The sequence below is a fragment of the Phalangium opilio genome, unplaced genomic scaffold, assembly GCF_054372755.1.
Source record: "Phalangium opilio isolate 3A_F unplaced genomic scaffold, DU_Popi_V2 ptg000206l_1, whole genome shotgun sequence".
NCBI lineage: Eukaryota > Metazoa > Arthropoda > Arachnida > Opiliones > Phalangiidae > Phalangium > Phalangium opilio.
Genome location: NW_028324216.1, coordinates 645,437 through 668,933, shown reverse-complemented (window position 1 = coordinate 668,933; position 23,497 = coordinate 645,437). Strand labels below are relative to the sequence as shown.

Sequence of the window (23,497 nt, the reverse complement as noted above, 5' to 3'; positions counted from 1 at the left end):
TATTAGGTAGTAAAGGTCACGCGGCTCTCAGCCAATCAAAACGCTATATAAAGAAAATTAAACCGCCGACGCCTAGAACAGGGTTGCCATACTGGGCTGGAAAGCCGCCAATTGGGCTTATTCTCAAAAGTATTGGCTGGAAATAAAAGGGTTGGCTGTTGGCTGGAAATTGGGCTTGTCGGGGTTTTTTCTTTGGCTTTCTGTACTTAATATACCGCCAATAGGCGAAGATCATTAGAATGCCCAAAAAAATGACAAATGGTAATGTCAAACCTTTTGAGCGGCTTATAATTCGTCAATTCATGATTAAATAAAAAATGGTTTCATTTTGTTATGGGCTTTAAAAAATGGTGTCAGTATAGAATATGCATTGAAATTTCTAAAAGAAAAACAAATTTCAAATTTTCACGATAAAATTTTGGCTTGTTTTTGGGCTGGATAGTTTAGATCCTAGTCAGTTTTGGGCTTCTTTTCGAAATACCGATTGGCGGTTTTTTGGCCTTGTTTCCAATTTGATTTAGGCGGGTTGAAGGTTTTCAATCTGGCATCCCTGCAGGCTCTCAGCCAATCAAAACGCTATATAAAGAAAATTAAACCGCCAAACCAATTTCTCCGACGCCTAGAAATGACGTTTAGGGTTACGTTTAATGTCGATTATTTGTAATTATTTATAATCGAAAATGAGTGGGAGATTATCTCGCGAGAAAGAAATATGTAAATTTCATCCTAAACCTCAACATCTTTTAGAAGAAAGATTACTGAAGTTAAAGAAAAACCAAAATTTAGCTTTCAGTAGTGTTGAAAGTAAGTTGTTTATAAAATTAAATGTTGCGAATTAAAATTGGCATTCCGTAACAGAAGACGAGAAAATTCTCGATGAATCTATGAAGGAAATTAACAATTTGCAAGCTAAAATCGAAGATCATGAGCTGCATTTTGTTAGTGAGGAATTAAAACAAAGATTCAAAGATAGTGATGTTAGTTTAAAAGAACAACAGATTATCGTTAAAAAAGAGATAGAGTTAGCTCAAAAAGCTTTAGAAAAGAGTAGGAGAGAAGATAACCCTGAATATTCTAAGACCATAATTAGCTACTTAGTGATGTGGACAGGAGTTAGATTCATAAGGCCAGAAGATCCTAAAAACATTGAATGTGGTAACTAATTAACTAATTAAAACCATAATTAACATTTATTTTTAAGCCTGAATTCTAATTGTGTTTCTCCCCCCTCCCAATGTTTTAGTTGTTCTCAACAGAAAGCAAAAAGATTTTCAAAACATTTGTGTTGAAAAAGAGCCTAAAACTGAAGTTGTCGAGACGATATTTAACGCAATGAAAAGCATTCAATCTTAAATTAAAATTATACCAACTTATTATGTACATATTTAACCAGTTTTAACTATTTCATGTTGTATGTTCAAACTAATAAATACTATATTTTTACATGAAATAAAACACATGACAAAACTTTAAGAATTTTCTTTTTATTTTTGTGGCCTATTTTTGGCTTCTTTTATAAAATATTCAATCATATTATACAAAAGTGGTCTGAAAATTAAATTAAAGTGATTATTATTAATTTTAATTAATAATACTTATACCTTACATGGATTCCGACTTTTTATCTTGCTCTATATTTAATTGTTGCCTTGCAAAATCATTTCCAAGTGCTTGTTTTGGATGTCCAGTTTCTAAAAGGTGTTTTAGGTTTTAGGTTAACATTTTGGCCTATTTTATTTAATTTAATTTAATCCTAAGTAATTTTAAGGATAATTAATTAATTACCAGAGAGGAACACTGATTCAGTATAGCGTAATTTATTAAATTCCAAATATTCTCGAATTAAATCATTAATTATTAGATTTTCTTTTGAATCTCCTGCCTTTGTTTTCTGTGTTTCATTATTTTTATCACAAAGTGCAGTAAAAACCTCCGATCTTATATGAGCTTTTAATGAATTTAATGTTCCTTGTTGCTCTAAAAGCTCTACAATAGCTTAAATATCAATATAATTAATTGTAATTGTAATTAAAATTAAAAATAAACATCAAATAAGTAGGCCTAAATCACATTCACCTTTTTTCATATCTTCGGAGTCCGTCATGTTTATTTTCCGACTTTCCGTTTTTAGCGCCAAAAACCGTTACATAAATACCAAGTTAGGCTTAACTTATTTCATTATTAAAATGGTTAAAATTTCTATTAGAAAAAGCGGTATTTCTATGTAATTTTGTACCGTTTTAAGAATAAAAACGTGTATAGATATAATAATAGTTTGTTTAATTACCGGTAGCTGTCGCTGAAAAATTAGCACCTTATATAATTTACCATAAGTTTATAAGATATGTTCCATAAGTGTGTCACTGGTTAATGAGAGCTAGTCATGAAGTGACGTAGGTTAAACGTCATAGATTCTCGTAAAGAGACGCCTGGTGAGGCGCTGTCAAAGGCTTAGTACAGACAGTGTTGTTCTTGGTAGTACAATTGTACTTTTTTTAGTACATTTTAATGTCTTCAGTACGAAAAATACGTTTTTAATGTTTGAAAGTACATTTTCAAATCCCATTTTTTAACATTAGCGTCTATGGGACAAAAATTACGCCGCGAGATGGCGCCAAAAGCCTTTCGTGGAGGGGGAAGGAAAATTTAATATTCCCAAGGGAGAAAAGTACGTTTTCAAAAAGCCTCCCATTGGGGTAGTACGTTTTACTATTGGTAAAAGTACGTTTCCAAAAATCTAAGGAACAACACTGGTACAGACTAAATAGGAAGATGGACTGCAAAAACGAGTGTAGTCAATTCTCGCGTCGTTCTCGAACTAGCTCTCAGTAAGCCTCTAGCATTACGAAGTATAGCTAGTGTCTTACTTATGGAAGATATCTTATAAACTTATGATTTACCTTATATAATTTACAGGCCAAGGCTTACCGGTTTTTTTAAAACATTTAATTAGGTCAAAAATAATAAATTTCAATCGCAAAATGATGTAATTTGGTTTATTTGTTCTTGCATTTTACTTGAGATTTTACTAATTAGCAAATATATAATTTGGTTGGTAAGATCTTGCTTGTAGCTTTAATAAATAGATTGATTTTGCATGTTAGCGTTTGCATTTTGCAATGATCGTCATGCATTTCAAACTTTAAATTGTGCAATATTGAACGTAATTACGTAACTAATTACTTTCATTTATATTATTTAGAATCGCTAGCAACTTGCGACCGCTCATCAAACTCTCCTACAACCGCTTAAAAGTGGCAAAACGTTTGTTTTTCAACACTAAAAAACACTTATTTACGTCAGCCGCTACGAACATGAGTTCCGATAACCGTAAAGGTTTCTGTTTAAATAATTACGACGCTATTGGTTTCGATTTAGACCATACCCTTTGTAAATATAAAATACAACCTTTAACCCAATTAATTTACGAATTAATGTTCAATTATTTGGTGAAAAGTAAAAATTATCCGGTTGATATCGGAGGAACGTACTCGGAAGCGTGCGATTTTTACCAAAAGGGTATCGTAGCGGATTTAACAAGGGGGAATTATTTAAAACTAACATCTGATTACACGATATTATTGGCTTATCACGGAACTACGTTAATGACAGATAATGATATATTAGAAGCATATGGGAACGACAGAAAGTTTACGGTAGCGGAGAATATTCTGTCTAATTTATGCGCCGCGCAACCCGTTAGTTTAAACTGTTTCTTATTCCGAGATTATTTTGGGATACCTTCTATGTATTTATCGGCAAAGATAATAGATAATTTAGATAAAGAAAACGGCGGAAAATTAACCGAATATAAGTTTTGGCCCGATTTATGGTGTGCCTTTCACGAGTTATACAAAATCGAACATTTTCAATCTGAAATTGGGGGGTATTTTTCGGCAATTAAACGTAATCCTCATCGATACGTCGAACAAAATAGCCCCATTGTTTTAAATTGGCTTAAAGAATTAAAGAAAACGAAGAAACTATTCATTTTAACCAATTCGTATTACGATGTTGCCGAGTTGTTACTTAATAATTGTATTGGCCCTGATTGGAGAGATTATTTTGATTTTATTGGATCGCATTGTCGTAAACCCGGTTTTTTTACTGGTCAACGTCCCTATTTATCGATGGAAAATTACGTAGAGGGTGATATAGTACCCGGTGTTGATTTAAAACCGAAAACCCCCTATTCCCTCGGTAATTGGGGCGAACTTAACGAATTATTAAAGAAACTTAGCAATAAAAAGGAATTAAATTGTTTATTTTTCGGGGATTCTGTATTAGACGATGTTTTTGCGCCCGATGTATTTACAAAATGTGATACAGTCGCTGTAGTAGAAGAAATAGCGGCTGAAAGTGATCCCCCAACTCATGACGCGTTACTTGAAATTAATTCTAGCGTTTGGGGATCATTTTTTAAGTATAAAAGCGAAAATGGCGAACATTTAACTTTCCTTAACTGGATTATAATGAAACACGCGCAAATCGCCATACCCGATATAGAAACCTTGGCCAAATTCCCGATCAATAAAGAAATTGTCAAATTTGATCATGAAAAAAGTGATACTAGAGGTTATTTTAAGGGTTAATTGATGTTAAATATGTTAAAATTACACGAATTATACAATTGTTAAACGTTGGAGGAGTTAGAACTCAGAAGAAACGGAAGAACTTGACAAAAACGTTAAGCCTTGTCTGAAAGAGTTCAACGAACTAGTCTGAACTACTGGTCAAATGACAAGGCTTAGAATCCAAGGCCTAAAGTTTAACCCGAGTTATTAATTATTATAGAACTGAAGAATTTTTATTTGACAAAAACGTTAAGCCTTGTCTGAAAGAGTTCAAAGTTCAAACGAACTACTGGTCAAATGACAAGGCTTAGAATCCAAGGCCTAAAGTTTAACCCGAGTTATTAATTATTGTTGCCAAATTATTTATTGAAAACTTTGACGTGAAATTGTTAAACTAAATTAAAATGTTGAAAACGTACGTTAATATATGTGAAATTTAAAAGTGTTTAACATTGAAAATTAAAATTGTTGTTCTACAAATAAAATATTACGAAAACTGTTCAAAAACATTCGATTTATTTATTTATTCTAAGCCTAAATCGGATTGTAACATATTAGGCAAAGGTTTGCCATTACAAAACACTCCGCTGATGCGATTTTTGGATGATTCTGGTTCATAATTTATCAACCAAAGAAGGTTTGTCGTCGAACATTCAATAGGATTTTCAGATAAATCGGCGTTATTTCTCGACTCAGTCGCGTTTATAAGGAATGGAATCCAAAAATCTTTATCAAGGATTTGGATTTTGTTCTTGCGAAGGTATAAATTCGGGATAGTGCGGAGTCCGTGGAAAGCATATGGCGATATTTTGGTGATTTCATTATCAATAAGCCTAAGATCTCGCAAAGATTCGACGCCAAATGTTGTCCCAAAAGAGTAGTCGGTAATAGTTTCCAAGTAGTTCGCGGACATTTCAATGGTGATTAAAGATGTCAATTCCGAAAATGCGTACGGTTTAATGGTATCAATTATGTTGTTTTCAAGTCTAATTGAGTCTAAAGCGGGCAACCTCGGGAAAACATCCACAGTTTTAATCAAATTAAACTCCAATCGTAAGCTTGTAAGGCGTTTCAATCCAATAAATGCGTCGATTGGAATGAATTTGAGTTCATTATGCGATAAATTTATTTCTTTTATGAATCCACTCATAATAGAAAAAACGCCAGCATCCTAAAATATATATACTTCTTATATCCATGATTTACTTTTTTGTAGAGCCTAACCATAAGTAATAGCGTTGCAGTAAGTGTAACACTATTAAGGAATCATTTCATACATTAATAATTAAAATTATCATATTTATAATCCACCATAATTATTCCCGATGTGCGTGCCAAGGCTTAAAGCGCTATTTTAACTGATAAATATGGATAAGAATTAACCGTCGTCTGCTTCAGCCAAGTTCAACGTCGAAAATATTGAAACATTTCTACTCTGAAGTCTGAAGTAGACGACGCATCATTTTGACCCAAATTAGTTAAAAATTTTTTTTTTTTTTTGTTCCGGAGGGGGGTGACGAGCTAGGGCTCAAAAAGCCTTACAGCTCCGTGAATAAATCTAGTAATTAAAAACCTAGAAACTGGCGCAGTTTGGACTTAAAAACAGGGAGAGATCTGACCGTTACAATTTCTGAAGGGAGGGAGTTCCAAATAGGGATCGACCGACGAAAAAAAGAGTGCTTCAGCTGGTCTTTGCGGGCATATTGGTGAAATAATTTCCGACTGTGACCCCTCGTGGGGGCATCAAAGGGAGGGGGGGTGAAATAACGTTGCGTAGGGGAAGTTAAGATTTTGAATAAGGCCAGAAGGTCAAAATAGGTACGGCGGGTTTTTAATGAAGTCCAACCAAGTGTAGAGAGTCGAGTGGCCCTGGGTTGATGTCGCAAGCGGGATGGTAGACGAGATAGAGAACCTTGTACATTGTCGAGGAGTTTAACATCAAGGGCAGAATGAGGGTTCCAGATAGGACACCCAAATTCCAGTACGGGGCGGACGTAGCAAGTGTAAAGCCGGGTAAGAAGTTCAGGTGTGAGATTGGGGAAATTGGCCTTAATGGTAGCTATGAGACCTTTCGCACGACCACATATTTTTTGGATGTGAGAGTGGAATTTCAGATTATGATCGACCTGAATGCCTAAGTCACGACATTCATTAACGCGGCGGATATTATGACCAGAAAGAAAATAAGGGGAGGGTAAGCCAGTGTCGGAAGGCGAAATTTGTATGGTTAGGACTTGGGATTTTGATTCGTTAAAGTGAAGGCCGTTTCGAGAGGACCAAGCCTCGAGCCTACGGAGATCAGTTTGTAAAGTGAGGACATCAGAATAGGATGTTATGACGCGATAAATTTTAAGGTCATCAGCGAACAGACACAGGGGCGATGTAAGTTCAAGAGGAAGGTCGTTGATGTATAAGAGGAACAGTAAAGGGCCTAGTACACTACCCTGAGGGACTCCACTTGTAACGGGTAAAAAGTCGCTCAGGGAGTCTTCAACGCGGACCGCCTGTGTACGGTGGAGTAGATAGGACTCAAGCCATTGGTAAATGTTGTTGGTAACTCCGTAGGATCGAAGTTTAGCTAGAAGGCGATGGTGTGGGACTGAGTCAAAGGCCTTGGCTATATCGAGATAAATAATATCAACCCGCGAATTATTGTCAACGGCCTCAAGCCAGGTGTGGAGGCCAGAGAGTAAGTTTGACTCAACCGACTTGCATGGTAGAAACCCATGTTGGAAATGGGTAAGGCGCGGGCTAAGTTGGGCTAAGAGGGAGGAATACAAACACTTTTCAAGTACCTTGCACACGGCTGAAGTCAAACTAATTGGTCGATAGTTTGCCGCATCGCTTTTAACACCTTTGCCTTTAAATATCGGAGTGATATGGGCAATGCACCAGTCTTGGAAACATGCATCGAGAACAACATAGCATCATTAGTACATCCATGATAGCATGAATAACGAACTTTACAAGTCCCTAAATTACGAGTTGCGTTAACTAAACACTAGTATTCTGTCATACTTATGGAAGTTTAATTACTAATACCTCAAGCAGGAGTTCATAATAACCCCCTATGAACTCCTGCTCATAGATATCAACAATATATAAAATTACTTCATACCACTGATCGTATTTTGTTATATTGTAAATTCGCAACCTGGAACATGTACTTTCCAAAAGTATCATTAGCCAGGTGATTAATTCCGGTGTTGGATATCCATAGAAACCTAAAACGGGTTTCTTTGACATAACTCTTGAAGGCTTGCCTCAACTCTCCGGAGTCCAAGGCGTAATTACAATTAATGGCTTCATAATCGCAAGTACATGGACTAAAATCCTCAAGATTGGGACAAACACTTTGGGCATTAACCGCGACAAGGCCCACGAGCGAAATTAATAATCCTAACATCCTAATATCAACAATTAATATGGTACCTACTAATTACTAAATTCTATATAGTTCAATGTGATAAAAATAAGATTATAGGCATAAATATGAAAGATTAGATTAATTAGCATGTGTTATATTCCCACGAAGTTATTTCATTATCAAATAAACGATAAAAGACGTCGAAAAAATTAAAAATCATATTTTCCCCCCCAAAGAAAATGCACTCCTTATGTCCGGTAAAGTTTAAATTTCCCGCCAATATTCTCTCTAGACTGGAGCAGCTGGCAGCCTGGCATTACACCATCTGCCTGTCTGTCAGATAATATTTCCGAATTTTTCTTGCGAAAATGGGAATTAAAACCGGTTTACCGTCAATTTATAATTAAAACACGACCACTTCCTGTTGAAAAATGTAAAATTTAAAACTCCTACACTTATATTCGGAACATTTGCAATACAATTCCATGATCTCAGGCCCTAAAAAGTTGAAAATCTCATTTGTCATCGTCTTAGTTCGTTAAGCCTTGGCACAAAATATAAACAAATGTCTCATCACGATTATAAACACGACTCAAACTCAAAAATGGACCAACCCAAGTACATAATTTTAATTAATATGAAATTAACTTATGGGAAACGTAGTTTAAACCTGTATAATTAAGACTAAACAATAAAATTGTTGCTAAAAATCACAGAACAATAGAAAAAACGCCCCTATCGATCCTATTTGAGTTCATTCATTACCTTATTATTTTACTTTGAAGACTAATTAAGCTTTAATTAACCAACAGGTACACTCCAGCTTCGAGTTTAAAGGTAATTTTACCAGCTCATACTCTGCCAAGACAAGCACCACCGAGTGCCCCACCAATTTTTGATGAAGACCCCAATAACCTACATTGGTTTTCAAGTACAAACGGTACCGATATTCCAAATGGCAATAATCATCATATATCGCTCAATGACTGGCCAACAAACAGTAACACGTCTTCCACTAATAATGCTCAACATAACGGTAATTGTAAGTGTTTAAAATGATTTAAATAAAAGCATGTTGCATGTAAAAACATTGTTTGAAATCTATTATCTACTTTTTACGTTAAATCAACAATTAAGGGTTGTTATTTATGGGTTTTTTGATCTTTTGTCTTACTTTTTGAGCATGTTTTGCTTTTAAAACGAGCGTAACATTGTATAATAGAGTAAGTAATCTGTCAAAAATACGTTACACAAAAAATGTTGAGTCTCTTGCCAAAAAACTAACAAAAAAAGCCCATCCTCTGAATTTTTTGGCAATGTTACGACATATTTGAAACTGAAGATGTAGAATTTATACATTCTTAAAATGCTCTAGCTTTAAGGGCTAAGGTTAGCGGCTCAGAAATTAAATAACTTAATTTAAAAGTTATATTATCGACTTATGGTGATATAATGTACATGTAGGGATACCCCCCCTCCTCCCTTTCAATAGGGTCTTTGCGCGTGACGTCAAGTTACCTTCCCCCTTTCCTCTCCCCCTTTGCCGGCTCCCCGCTCTGGCCACGTTAGGACGCCATGTTGACATCCCCTGAAAACCGGTTTTCGCCCCCTATTTCTTCCCCCATTTTACTCTGGCGGAAACACCCTATAGAAATCCACATAGTTATTTTACAAACTGATGTAGACTACTAGATTAAATTCTTTATTAATTGGTCAATTAATAGCTATACTATCCTAATTGCTTAGTAAAAAAACAAATGTAAGAAATTTGAATTACTTTTTCTATTCCCACTTGCACCAATTAAAATAAAGTTAAGAAACCAATTTAGAGAAAAAAACTACGGAAATTCCTCAAATAGGCACCACAAATCTTTTATCATAGACACTCAAGTGTTAGGCGCAAAAATAACCAGACCCGATCCCAATGAGTAAAATGTAACCCTTTAGAAATGTTAAAGATAAAGTTGCACGTGACAAAAGTGGGTCGCGAAATTATTTCCAAAAACGTCAAAAAAACGGGGTAGACCTTTAAGCAAAGGCCCGGAGTAAATCCGTAAATCGTCTGCTAATATCTTTTAAAAATGGCGGAAGAAAAATGAAACCATAGCCCACTCGATCACGCCGCGTTCACGAACGCAAACTACTCGCCCTATGGCTAAACGGTGAAGGTTTCTATTATCATAATGGTATGTACAACCCGGTATACAGGGGCGGGGCCTATATGAAGCGTATGGGAGGAGCTACGGGGACGTGACGTCAATATTGGTAGCCTTAAACCGAGGTAAGAGAGGGTGTGACGTCACGAGAAACTTTGTAGTAGCACTGTAGCAGACTATAGAGCTCTATTGAGCATTCATAGCGTTATCTGTGCATTGGGCATCGGCATTTCTATTGACTCTACCCGCTTTGAGTCACATGACATTGCCTAATCACTACTCCGGAAAATAGTAACACTACTACTACAAAGTATAGTTCTTTTCACGCCCCTACATAACGGATTGTACTTGTACATCGGGGCAAAATAATTTGTATGAATTAAATATTCCTTCGTTTACACTGTGCCGTCCAATCCAATGTCTCTTTAACCTACTAAAAACTAAAAGAACTCTTACTCCTAAGCAAAAGCAAATGGTGCATGGATTATTTCTCTTATTCGCACACCAGAGGGTGTTTTAATTTGTTAAGAGCAACCGAGGGGTTATAAAAACTGGCGTGAGCTAAAAATAAATTTACAATTTTTAAAATGACTAGCTGCACTAAGCAAGAAAGGTATGCCGAGGGTGGGATAAAGTTTACTCTAGAATGGAGGGACGCAGAGGAGAAAAGATTTACACTATCAAAAGCAAATAGAAATAAACAGAAAGTGGTTAGGTTACAGAGAAAGCCTTAAGTAGTAGGTTTAGTGTATTATGTTTAGGTCGTACTCTAACTTCTCCAAGTCTATAAGTTCATACGATATGTTACAGTTGGCCATAAGTTTGTCACTGGTAACTTAGAAACTGGAGCTTGTAATTTTGAAGTGACCTAGGTAGGTCATAGATTCGAGGTAAAGCGACATACGCCTGGTGAGTGGGGCGCTACTGTCAAAGGCCTAATTAGTAATGCAGACTAAATAGGAGCTAGATGGAAGTCCTGCCAAATTAATTAACCACCGAGTGTAAATAGGACTTCAATTGACTCGCTTCCGTCGTTCTCCCTCGAACTAGTTATCTCGAGCTGTAAGTCTCTGAGAGGCATTACGAAGTATAGGAAGCGTCAAACTTATAGTGTAACATATCTTATAAACTTATGCTAGTAATAATATTATAAGACCAGTTTTAAAATCCCTAATATACCGCAAGGGGGGTGTCAGTAAATATTATATTCATAGGGGGGCATCAAACACGTGCCTTAGGCCTCTCACTTTCTCGTTTTCTCTATTTGCCATTGAAACAACAATAAAATTGAGGCGAGATTTAGAAAAGATGAAAGACTAGCGAAAGGTGGTTTGGTTTTTTCTACGTAAGTCTTTTCCTCAAGTTTTCTTTTACACAGCTAACACTGGGATGGGTATTTTCACTCAGTAGACGTACAAAGATTTTAACAAACTTTCTGAAGAAGGTTGGGTTAGGGAATGGGATGGGGTCTGACACACGTCGACGTGGTAAACATTATTAAAGAAAATTTTGAGCTCATCCCAAAGTTTATTACAAGCTTTTCCGGAAGATGCTTCTTTCAGAAGTGTTTCCGTTAGGTTTAGCCCAGTCCGCGAGTCTAAACAGTACAGATATGGAGAAAGGATTAACTTAGAAAATTTTAAATTCGTTCAGTTTATTATGCTTGACTAACTAAGTAACTAACTGGTGTCGATATGAGCTACAGAAATAAATCGGGTGTTAGGGGAAGACCCGCTACTATTTCAAGAGAAAATAGTTTGAGACCGCCCGCTGTGACGTATAAAAGGCAATTAAGCGGTGAGTTAGTTAATTAAATAATTAATTACGACCTTGCATGATTACTATAATCATAAGTTTATAAGATATGTTCCATAAGCATGACACTACCTTTACAAGTTCGTAAAGGGGCCCAGTAATTAAGCAAAATGTTCATAAAAATACCCCCTCCATAGGAATAGCATTACAGCCAACTTTGGAGGCTGATAACTCTCGTTCTACTAGAGATACGGGGATGTCCTTTGAGTATGTTATAGTCCTATTCGTCCCTCATCGAACCATACTAAAAACTTGGGGATCAAATAAATAAGGGCCGAGTATTTAAGCGAAATGTTCATAAACATACTCTCCATAGGAATAGCATTAGACCCAATTTTAGAGGCTCATAACTCTCGTTCTACTATAGATACGGGGATGTCCTTTGAGTATGTTATAGTCCAATTTATCCCCCATCCAACCATGCTAAAAACTCGGGGATCGAGTAAACAGGGGTCGAGTAATTGAAGAAAGTATTCACTAACATACCCCTCCATAGGAATAGCATTAGACCCAACTTTGGAGGCTGATAACTCTCGTTCTACTAGAGATACGGGGATGTCCTTTGAGTATGTTATAGTCCAATTTATCCCCCATCCAACCACACTAAAAACTTTGGGATCGAGTAAACAGGGGTCGAGTAATTGAAGAAAGTATTCACTAACATACCCCTCCATAGGAATAGCATTAGACCCAACTTTGGAGGCTGATAACTCTCGTTCTACTAGAGATACGGGGATGTCCTTTGAGTATGTTATAGTCCAATTTATCCCCCATCCAACCATGCTAAAAACTTGGGATCGAGTAAACAGGGGTCGAGTAATTGAAGAAAGTATTCACTAACATACCCCCTCCATAGGAATAGCATTAGACCCAACTTTGGAGGCTGATAACTCTCGTTCTACTAGAGATACGGGGATGTCCTTTGAGTATGTTATAGTCCAATTTATCCCCATCCAACCACACTAAAAACTTTGGGATCGAGTAAACAGGGGTCGAGTAATTGAAGAAAGTATTCACTAACATACCCCTCCATAGGAATAGCATTAGACCCAACTTTGGAGGCTGATAACTCTCGTTCTACTAGAGATACGGGGATGTCCTTTGAGTATGTTATAGTCCAATTTATCCCCATCCAACCACACTAAAAACTTTGGGATCGAGTAAACAGGGGTCGAGTAATTGAAGAAAGTATTCACTAACATACCCCTCCATAGGAATAGCATTAGACCCAACTTTGGAGGCTGATAACTCTCGTTCTACTAGAGATACGGGGATGTCCTTTGAGTATGTTATAGTCCAATTTATCCCCCATCCAACCACACTAAAAACTTTGGGATCGAGTAAACAGGGGTCGAGTAATTGAAGAAAGTATTCACTAACATACCCCTCCATAGGAATAGCATTAGACCCAACTTTGGAGGCTGATAACTCTCGTTCTACTAGAGATACGGGGATGTCCTTTGAGTATGTTATAGTCCAATTTATCCCCCATCCAACCACACTAAAAACTTTGGGATCGAGTAAACAGGGGTCGAGTAATTGAAGAAAGTATTCACTAACATACCCCTCCATAGGAATAGCATTAGACCCAACTTTGGAGGCTGATAACTCTCGTTCTACTAGAGATACGGGGATGTCCTTTGAGTATGTTATAGTCCAATTTATCCCCCATCGAACCATGCTAAAAACTTGGGGATCAAATAAATAGGGGCCGAGTATTTAAGCGAAATGTTCATAAACATACTCTCCATAGGAATAGCATTGGACCCAATTTTAGAGGCTCATAACTCTCGTTCTACTATAGATACGGGGATGTCCTTTGAGTATGTTATAGTCCAATTTATCCCCCATCCAACCATGCTAAAAACTCGGGGATCGAGTAAACAGGGGTCGAGTAATTGAAGAAAGTATTCACTAACATACCCCCTCCATAGGAATAGCATTAGACCCAACTTTGGAGGCTGATAACTCTCGTTCTACTAGAGATACGGGGATGTCCTTTGAGTATGTTATAGTCCAATTTATCCCCCATCCAACCACACTAAAAACTTTGGGATCGAGTAAACAGGGGTCGAGTAATTGAAGAAAGTATTCACTAACATACCCCTCCATAGGAATAGCATTAGACCCAACTTTGGAGGCTGATAACTCTCGTTCTACTAGAGATACGGGGATGTCCTTTGAGTATGTTTTAGTCCTATTCGTCCCCCATCGAACCATACTAAAAACTTGGGGATCAAATAAATAAGGGCCGAGTATTTAAGCGAAATGTTCATAAACATACTCTCCATAGGAATAGCATTAGACCCAATTTTAGAGGCTCATAACTCTCGTTCTACTATAGATACGGGGATGTCCTTTGAGTATGTTATAGTCCAATTTATCCCCCATCCAACCATGCTAAAAACTCGGGGATCGAGTAAACAGGGGTCGAGTAATTGAAGAAAGTATTCACTAACATACCCCCTCCATAGGAATAGCATTAGACCCAACTTTGGAGGCTGATAACTCTCGTTCTACTAGAGATACGGGGATGTCCTTTGAGTATGTTATAGTCCAATTTATCCCCCATCCAACCACACTAAAAACTTTGGGATCGAGTAAACAGGGGTCGAGTAATTGAAGAAAGTATTCACTAACATACCCCTCCATAGGAATAGCATTAGACCCAACTTTGGAGGCTGATAACTCTCGTTCTACTAGAGATACGAGGATGTCCTTTGAGTATGTTATAGTCCAATTTATCCCCCATCCAACCACACTAAAAACTTTGGGATTGAGTAAAAAGGGGTCGAGTAATTGAAGAAAGTATTCACTAACATACCCCCTCCATAGGAATAGCATTAGACCCAACTTTGGCGGCTCATAACTCTAGTTCTACTAGAGATCCGTAGATGTCTTTTGAGTATGTTATAGTCCTATTTGCCTCCCATCCAATAATACTAAAAACTTGGGGATCGACAAACAGGGGCCGAGTAATTAAGCAAAACGTAAACAAACAACCTCCTCCATAGGAATAGCATTAGACCCAACTTTGGAGGCTCATAACTCTGGTTCTACTAGAGATACGGGGATGTCCTTTGAGTATGTTATAGTCCTATTTGCCCCCCCCCCTCCATACCATACTAAAAACTTGGGGACCAATTCAGTTAGACTTCAAAATTTTAAGGAACAAACAAAACCGATAAATTTGAAAATTATATTTTTAGCGTTTTAATTCTGGCGTATTTTTTTATATTATTTAAGAGTTGAATCCCCCAGTCAGGATAAGGGGCTAAGTATATTTTCCGGGGCCGGTTGAGTGTTTCCATATGTTGACTTATTTTATCTGTTCTTAAGAACACGTCACTTCTTCTTTCTTAAACCGCCCTTCGCATTGAACGGTATGTACAGTTATCTATAGATAATTCCAGATTGTAAGCGTTGAAAGCCAGCGTTAGTTTTTGTCGCATTAATATTTTGGCTTAGGGCCTTCAAGGAAGTTCAACAGCGGGGAAAAATGGCTTTGCTAGCGTTTAAGACGCTTGATTAAGTACAAATCAAGCCAGTAATTACTCTCATACAACTCGACCATTAATCGGAAGTTTAAGGCAAATTTCTACCCAAAGGGATAGTCGCATATAAGCATAAGTTTATAAGATATGTTCCATATAAGTTTGTAAAGTCTAGTAACTTAGAAACTGGAGCTTGTAATTTTGAAGTGACAGCCTAGGTAGGTCATAGATTCGAGGTAAAGCGACATACGCCTGGTGCATGAGGCGCTGCTGTCAAAGGCCTAATTAGTAATGCAGACTAAATAGGAGAGCTAGATGGAATTAAGTCCTGCAAAATTAATTGACCACCACTGAGTGTAGTAAGTACTTCAATTGACTCGCTTAATTGTCGTTCTCCTTCTCGAACTAGTTATCTCGAGCTGGAAGTCTCTAGGAGGTAGCATTACTAACTTGTATAGCTAGTGTCACACTTATCACGGAACATATCTTATAAACTTATGTTACGACACGAGTGTGTTCAATACCACCAACTGCATGGAAAGCCAATATTTTTCGGTTCTTTAAATATTGAATGTTTTAAATAACTTTAAAAGTCACGAGTGATTTCCGAATCCGAATTTTGCTCAAAGACACTTTAAGGTTAGCACTAACCGCACGATGAAGTTTGCTGTGTGTGGTGCGGGGTTGGCTATATCTGTTTTATTACCCGCCGGTATTGAATAAACACATCGACCCGCAAAATCGTTTTTATTCTATTTATAACGAAAAAAGAAAGAAAGGAAAAACTTTGCCTGACAGTTCAAAAAGTCTCCTCAAAACGTTTTAGTTCAATCGGGCCAAGTGTAAACATAAATATCACGGCAGCACCCCCCTGCACCATGTGCGTCCAAACATATAAAAGCACTTCCGAAGTGTTCCTTCAGCTTCAGAAACAATCCATTGATGATAAAAAGAAGAAGCTGCGGAACTATGCACTAAAGCAAAGTTTTGTCATTTGGGATTTAAATCAAATTAAGTTTAAAACTTTCAACTTATGCGAGGTTTTAAAGGTGTGGCATTGTTTTTAACAACTACAGTTTAATTGTTAAAATTATAGCGATGGGTACAAACTGGTATGATATCGGTATCGGTGACCCATATGGCACTTTAACCCATTAATCGATCAGCGCTGGTTAATTTAACGAATTTTACCATTTAATAATCGGTTTGAGTTAACCGAGGGGCTAATCACTGGCAAAGTCCCTGTACGCCGATTACGGATTACGTGTAATCATTTTAGCTCTGTTAAGGGCAGGGTTTCTAAAGATTACGGGTAATTAATTTAGTACAGGTAAAGGTACAGCCGCGTACACCTGTTACATTCGAGTGACTGGCCCCTCGTGGATAACAATCGCTTATTCTCAAGCAAAATTGAATAGAATTGAAATTGCAACCAAATAACAACTGATAATCGAGAAAAAATGCAATAGAAACAGCAATTGATTGCTAATAGAGTGAAATTCTAGAAATCTTCGATACAATTTGCAAATAATGAATGGAAAGTCGAGAAAAATGTACCAATCGTGCAAAATTAAACATAAAAATCATAGCAATTTATTGTCAGACGAGGAAACTGCAACCGAATTTAGTCACCAACCAATACCACTCCACGAAGGTCTAAAAAACTCAACCCCAACTGTTATATTGCAGTTACACCTCCCCCTGATGTGGTTGACGACGAACCCGAACCAACAGCCCCTTCCTTAGAACTCCTGGACAAAGTATGCGGTTACGAGGACATCTCCTTCGAGGCATTGGACATCCCACCCCCATTGATCCCAAGTACTCCTCACGAAGAAGAGAAACCGGAAAGGGAACCCTTAGCTAGTGGACCAATTATAACTGAAGCCGAGGCCAGAGCAGCATTGCTCAAATACGTCTCCCAACAATGTTGTTACGGGAAAAGCGCCGCTAGGGACTTTGCCGTTACGACAATAGATCATTCATATGCCTTTCATGTAATTACGATTGTTGTCACAATTACAAAGTTGGTCTTGTACAAATATTAATTAAATAGAATTTTAACTACAGTACACCTTAGAAACATTCACAGAGAAGCGATCCACGTCATGGGCTTTCGAACCATATACAGGTAGGCAATTGTACTTATATAATACTTAATTCTCTTCGTGAGAAATGTACCACCACCCCAAAGTACTTAGACACTAGCCATCCCTGTTCAAAAGTGTCTTAACAATCAAAAGTACTTGGACACTACCCTCCCTGTCCAGAAGTGTCTTAACAATCAAAAGTACTTAGACACTACCCTTCCTGCCCAAAAGCGTCTTAACAATCAAAAGTACTTAGACACTACCCTCCCTGTCCAAAAGTGTCTTAACAATCAAAAGTACTTAGACACTACCCTTCCTGTTCAAAAGTGTCTTAACAATCAAAAGTACTTAGACACTACCCTACTTGTTCAAAAGTGTCTTAACAATCAAAAGTACTTAGACACTACCCTCCCTGTTCAAAAGTGTCTCAACAATCAAAAGTACTTGGACACTACCCTCCTTGTTCAAAAGTGTCTCAACAATCAAAAGTACTTGGACACTACCCTCCTCGTTCAAAAGTGTCTCAACAATCAAAAGTACTTGGACACTACCATCCTCGTTCAAAAGTGTCTTAACAATCAAAAGTACTTAGACACTACCCTCCTTGTTCAAAAGTGTCTTAACAATCAAAAGTACTTAGACACTACCCTTCCTGCCCAAAAGGGTCTTAACAATCAAAACTACTTAGACACAACCCTTCCTGTTCAAAAGTGTCTTAACAATCAAAAGTACTTGGACACTACCCTTCCTGTTCAAAAGTGTCTTAACAATCGGAAGTACGCAGACACTACCCTCCTTGTCCCAAAGTGTTAAGGTTAACAACGAAAATATCACCACTCACCCATAGGTGGTTTCGTGGACGGACCATCAGAAGGAATTCCTCCGACACCTTGGGAAGTGGTGACGCTTCCAATGGGTAATTTCCAAAACACGTCTTCCGAGATCGAAGTTCCTCATACGGCATCCGTCAAAATGTGTCACGCTTGCGGAGGAGTTGGACGCAAACGTTGCTACACTTGCAATGGAATTGGTTGGGAGTATTGCCATTCTTGCCACGAAAAAAATACTTTTCAGGGACAAGTTGATCGTTGTTTTCAGTGTCACGGGACTGGAAGGAAAAAGTAAGGATTTGACTAAATTAATTAATTAATTTAATCATTAACTTCCCGTTAATCGTGATTAAATTAAATTTAATTTAATTTGAAAGGTGTTGGAAATGTAACGGAGATGGTTTAGCGGCTTGTAGATCGTGCAGTGGCACTGGACAAATTAAATGTTTCATACGACTCACCGTTACTTGGTAATTAAGTTATAAATTAATTTGAGTTTTATTTATTTGAGAAATATTAGTTATTAACGGTGTTATGGAAATTAGGACTAATCACATAGATGATCATGTTGTTAAAAGTTCCGCGTTACCTGATGATAAGGTTAAATTAGGTACGGGTCAAGTCGTTTTTCAAGAGGAGCAACCATGGGTAAGTCTAATAGAGTTCAGTACATCTTATTCGCGATGTCGGTATAAGCATTTTCTCAACCAATCGGGCCTAAGCATTTTCCTAGCCAATCGGGTAGAAGTATTTTCCTAGCCAATCGGGTAAAAGTATTTTCCTAGCCAATCGGGTAAAAGTATTTTCCTAGCCAATCGGGTAAAAGTATTTTCCTAGCCAATCGGGTACGAGTATTTTCCTAGCCAATCGGGTACGAGTATTTTCCTAGCCAATCGGGTACGAGTATTTTCCTAGCCAATCGGGTACGAGTATTTTCCTAGCCAATCGGGTACGAGTATTTTCCTAGCCAATCGGGTACGAGTATTTTCCTAGCCAATCGGGTACGAGTATTTTCCTAGCCAATCGGGTACGAGTATTTTCCTAGCCAATCGGGTACGAGTATTTTCCTAGCCAATCGGGTACGAGTATTTTCCTAGCCAATCGGGTACGAGTATTTTCCTAGCCAATCGGGTACGAGTATTTTCCTAGCCAATCGGGTACGAGTATTTTCCTAGCCAATCGGGTACGAGTATTTTGCTTAGCCAATCGGGTACAAGTATTTTGCTTAGCCAATCGGGTACGAGTATTTTACTAACCAATCGGGTACGAGTATTTTACTAACCAATCGGGTACGAGTATTTTACTAACCAATCGGGTACGAGTATTTTACTAACCAATCGGGTACGAGTATTTTACTAACCAATCGGGTACGAGTATTTTACTAACTAATCGGGTACGAGTATTTTACTAACTAATCGGGTATGAGTATTTTACTAACCAATCGGGTACGAGTATTTTCCTAGCCAATCGGGTACGAGTATTTTACTAGCCAATCAAATATAAGTCTCGTAGCCAATCAGGCATCAATCATCCCCTACTGTAAAACGTTCTCCGCCATTTATAGGGAAATGGGAGGAGCTATTCTTAACCCTAGTTCCTCTATCCTTTCCCGTCCCAAAAACGTAAAGTTCTTATAATAGCGTTTTCCTTTGGTTCCTCGCGGAGCGCTCCCAAGGAGCAATAAAAATGGTAGTAGTAGTTTAAAGCTTCGTTAAAGACTGTTTTTGAAGAATAGGATCTCCTAGTTTTATTCCTCCATGGGAGCGCTCCGCGAGGACCCAAAGGAAAACGCTATAAGAAACCGCTAAGCCTTGGCAACTAATTAATCCCTAGGTCTACCCAATAAATCATTTTCCTGACACAACTGTCAATATTGCCTCAACGCAACTAGTCCAAAAACACGCTTCGGCGTATCCCATGGAAAAAATACTCATGCAGGTATATGATTAAACTTAAAAATCCAACTTAATTCAAAAATATAAATTTGAACACCGCAATTTAATAAACACGTGCAGCGTCATCACATTCGAATCGTACCAGTGGCTACGATTAATTTTCGCTGGCGTGGTGAAACGGGAAATTTCATAGTTTACGGGTTTGAGCGGAAAATCTACGCACCTGATTACCCCCAAAAATGTTGCTGTTGTTGCGTTTTACTTTGAGAGGGGAAATCATAAGCCAAGAAACAATTTTAATTAACATTTTTCCGCTTTGAGAGATTAAAATAAAAAAGTTTTAACGTTGACTCTAATATAAAACTCAATTTCATAGTTCGCTCTCTCTCTAGAAACTTGTTAGTATTTTAAAACAAAACCAAATGTTTTTCACACAACAAATTCACCACCAACACAGTTGTTTCACTTAATTATTTATCTAATGGACCTAGTTTTTCACTTTTGTAGACTTAAAATAGACCTAATATTATCGTTACGTCACTTTTCCACAACAAGTCACACGTACTTTAGACTTAACTATTATTAAACCTATTTTTGTAATTAACTTAGACCAAAGTTTGGTCACGCATTTATAAATGCATTCATTTAGTTATAACTTAATTAAGTTTATTTAAAACGCAATTTAATTCATTAATATCATGATTGCTAAGCCTTGGTTTAGGACCTTGTCAACAAACAGAACAAAGAAAACGGTAAAGTAAACTAATTTAAATACAGTTAAAACTTAAAAGTTACCTCTAATTATTGTTTTAAGTTAATTAAATAATAATTACCAAAATATTTGATAATATCTTTGTAAAATCCTTTGTCCTTAACCGAGCTTTACAACTACGCGACTTCTTTCAAGCTTTTAATTTGCTAAGAGGTCAAAGTTAGCTTAAACCGCGCGCCCAATCCTAGTAGCGGCGTCTGCTTAATATTAATAAGGGCTGAAAATAAGCTCCTATTTACGTAGTAAAATACTAAAATTTAAGTGGCCAAATTTATCAAATAAACGATCCCTTTGGAAGAACAATTAACAAACAAAATACAAGTGCCTAAAATACAAAATACTGACAAAAAACCAAAATAATAATAATAATACCCAGTATATTGTTTTGAAAATAATATTTCTTTTGCAAGTTTTGTTTTAGTATAACCATTTTTTGGTAAACTGTACTTTTCGCTGTAATTTTTATACGAAAAACCAAAATATCCTATTTTGAACTTTGTTTTTTTTTCTGTAACGTGTTGTTCTTGTCAAAAAATACAAAAATAAATATGTGATTTTTAAATAATTTTGATTCTAATTATTTTCATAAGTTTATCGTATTAAATTAAATATATTAGGGGTTCACTTGCAGACATTGGAATGACGTATTTCTAAACAATGTTTGGCACCGTTCAGAGACTTTACGCATTAACTTAGGCCCGAATCTATGCGCGGTTCGATCTGTGACGTTTTCACGAACTAAACAATTCACCAAACGACCTTCGCATAACCTATAATGTTGCGACGCCATGACAGTTGTTGGCACAAGGTACATCTTACAACCTACGAACGAATAACTAGGTACGTCATCATTTCGTCATCCTAAACTAACTCCACCCCTCGAACTACTCCAGGCTTACCTGGTAATGGTCTATATACCACGTGGTTCGACATTTCAAAGACATTTTCTGGAATTGCTATATACTTCGACCGTTTATTGTACCCAAAATTCGTCGTAACTTTCTTAGTTTTATATTGGGTTAGCAAGTAAGGTCTACTTCCGTTTCCGTATAAGTACTTCCGCTTGGAATACTTCCTTAGCGCCTTGGTATCATTGTCGAAGAATCGGTAGAAAAAGACGTTATTAAAATGGAAACCGGACCAGCATCGAGATTGAGTTCTTGTGGTTTTTAACAACGACTTTATTAAGTTGTTAAAGTTGGGATGTTTCTTGGGTACCAAATATTCGTCCACGTCGACGTTGACCAAGTATTGATACACCCCCCTGTACCGGTACAAGCAATCGTTTAGGGCAGCGAACATACCATGGGTATGTATTTCAGCCTTTGGTTTGATACCAAGTATGTCCCATTTAAATACTCGAGCTAATCCAGCATTTTCATAACTCTACTTAACAACACTGCACTAATTAGTTTAAAGCTGAGATATCAAAGGAGGTGTTTTTGTACCTTTAGGATTAAATCCACTTCCGGTCCAACTGTGACGTTATAAAACGCGAATAATTGTACACCCATCATTCTGTAGTATTCCAAGAACTCTAATAACCATGTTCCATCATTAAAATTACTATGGAAAGGCTTAATGCAAGCTGCAATGGTTCCACGTCGGTTACGTGGTAGTTTCCCATTTGTTTTTATGGGTAACAGGGCGCCGTGAAGGTCATGACCTTCTTGGAAGACGTAAACGAACTTGGTTGGTTTAAATTTACCACCTGGGCAACAGTTTATAAACATTGGGGTGTATTTCTTACGATGGTCTTCTCTCATGATGGTAATGGTACCCCGAATGTCAGTAACCTTTCGTCCTTGAACTTTGTGTACAAAGAATTAGGCTTAGGAAACCCTTACGTTAAATAAGTCTATTTCCTCCTTAAGCCTAAACAGGTCTAATATCTCCTTAAGACTAAGCAGGTCTATTATCTCGTTAAGCCTAAACAGGTCTATTATCACCTTAAGCCTACTTTCATATATTACCAGCAAATCTGCAAACGGCATTAGGATCAAACACCCTTAAATAAATGGCAATTATTTTGACGCAACCGGGTTTAATTCTGTCATCCCAATAGGCCGAAAATACTATGAACTTTGTATTTGAGTCATTATCCGGACCAGCAGTACTCCATTGAGGTTGACCAATGGGACTTTGGTCTTTCAACAACTTATCAACTTTGCTTAAAACCAGTCCTTTTCGAAAGAGAAACGTTTGGAAATGCAACGTACGATTGGAATTAAACCAAAAAGACAAGACGCAAAGGCAAATAAAGTAACTGAAAAATGGTTGCAACTCTCTTAGAGACGTAAGTGGTTTGATTGGCTTTTTCTTCCAAACCAAAATAGACAAAGTATCATTCTAACCTGAAACATGGCACTTGGTTCCTAAACCAAACCTGAAGCATAGTTTAATATCTGTCCCTCAACGAAAGTACGAAACACAGAATCAATTAGGCTTAAGTAAATTAAACTTTCAATACCAACGCATCACGTGCCAGAATTTTTCACGCGCGA

At 37.2% G+C, this 23,497-nt stretch overlaps 7 protein-coding genes across 8 annotated transcripts in view; 3 read left to right on the top strand and 4 right to left on the bottom strand.

Annotated features, from left to right (window-relative positions):
• Window positions 1-18,465, bottom strand: part of LOC149621399 (uncharacterized) — a 69,544-nt gene extending 51,079 nt beyond the window's left edge. Inside the window, exon 1 of the mRNA XM_089853798.1 lies at window positions 18,338-18,465. Within this exon, the coding sequence (XP_089709924.1) occupies window positions 18,338-18,341 (4 nt within the window). The 5' untranslated portion in view covers window positions 18,342-18,465. The remainder of the gene's footprint in view (window positions 1-18,337) is intronic.
• On the top strand, window positions 586-1,476 carry LOC149621403 (uncharacterized). Its single transcript, XM_089853814.1, has 3 exons — window positions 586-804; window positions 859-1,155; window positions 1,244-1,476. The coding sequence occupies exons 1-3, from the start codon at window positions 681-683 to the stop codon at window positions 1,351-1,353; spliced, it is 531 nt and encodes a 176-aa protein (XP_089709940.1). The 5' UTR covers window positions 586-680; the 3' UTR covers window positions 1,354-1,476.
• LOC149621402 (centrosomal protein 20-like) lies at window positions 1,465-2,233 on the bottom strand. The gene is made up of 4 exons (XM_089853816.1): window positions 2,077-2,233; window positions 1,786-1,995; window positions 1,607-1,691; window positions 1,465-1,548 (listed from the first exon to the last, which is right to left on the bottom strand). Exons 1-4 carry the CDS (start codon window positions 2,102-2,104, stop codon window positions 1,485-1,487), a joined length of 387 nt encoding a protein of 128 aa, XP_089709942.1. The 5' UTR covers window positions 2,105-2,233; the 3' UTR covers window positions 1,465-1,484.
• Window positions 2,916-5,083, top strand: Nt5a (5' nucleotidase A). Its single transcript, XM_089853808.1, has 2 exons — window positions 2,916-3,055; window positions 3,203-5,083. Exon 2 carries the CDS (start codon window positions 3,315-3,317, stop codon window positions 4,590-4,592), a length of 1,278 nt encoding a protein of 425 aa, XP_089709934.1. The 5' UTR covers window positions 2,916-3,055; window positions 3,203-3,314; the 3' UTR covers window positions 4,593-5,083.
• On the bottom strand, window positions 2,979-8,243 carry LOC149621400 (uncharacterized). Its single transcript, XM_089853812.1, has 2 exons — window positions 7,693-8,243; window positions 2,979-5,745 (listed from the first exon to the last, which is right to left on the bottom strand). The coding sequence occupies exons 1-2, from the start codon at window positions 7,978-7,980 to the stop codon at window positions 5,098-5,100; spliced, it is 936 nt and encodes a 311-aa protein (XP_089709938.1). The 5' UTR covers window positions 7,981-8,243; the 3' UTR covers window positions 2,979-5,097.
• On the top strand, window positions 8,282-21,558 carry LOC149621398 (protein SSUH2 homolog). 2 transcript variants are annotated; one of them, XM_089853807.1, is made up of 9 exons: window positions 8,282-8,559; window positions 8,754-8,977; window positions 17,096-17,403; window positions 17,477-17,537; window positions 18,344-18,617; window positions 18,704-18,796; window positions 18,872-18,974; window positions 20,160-20,264; window positions 20,342-21,558. In XM_089853807.1, exons 1-9 carry the CDS (start codon window positions 8,507-8,509, stop codon window positions 20,486-20,488), a joined length of 1,368 nt encoding a protein of 455 aa, XP_089709933.1. In that variant the 5' UTR covers window positions 8,282-8,506; the 3' UTR covers window positions 20,489-21,558. The 2 variants fall into 2 exon arrangements, with proteins under 2 accessions (XP_089709933.1, XP_089709932.1); XM_089853806.1 differs by having other exon boundaries at window positions 8,284-8,559; window positions 8,754-8,983.
• On the bottom strand, window positions 21,212-23,388 carry LOC149621397 (uncharacterized). Its single transcript, XM_089853771.1, has 5 exons — window positions 23,348-23,388; window positions 22,967-23,259; window positions 22,442-22,803; window positions 21,893-22,379; window positions 21,212-21,815 (listed from the first exon to the last, which is right to left on the bottom strand). The coding sequence occupies exons 1-5, from the start codon at window positions 23,386-23,388 to the stop codon at window positions 21,607-21,609; spliced, it is 1,392 nt and encodes a 463-aa protein (XP_089709897.1). The 3' UTR covers window positions 21,212-21,606.
• Between the last annotated feature and the right edge of the window lie 109 nt (window positions 23,389-23,497).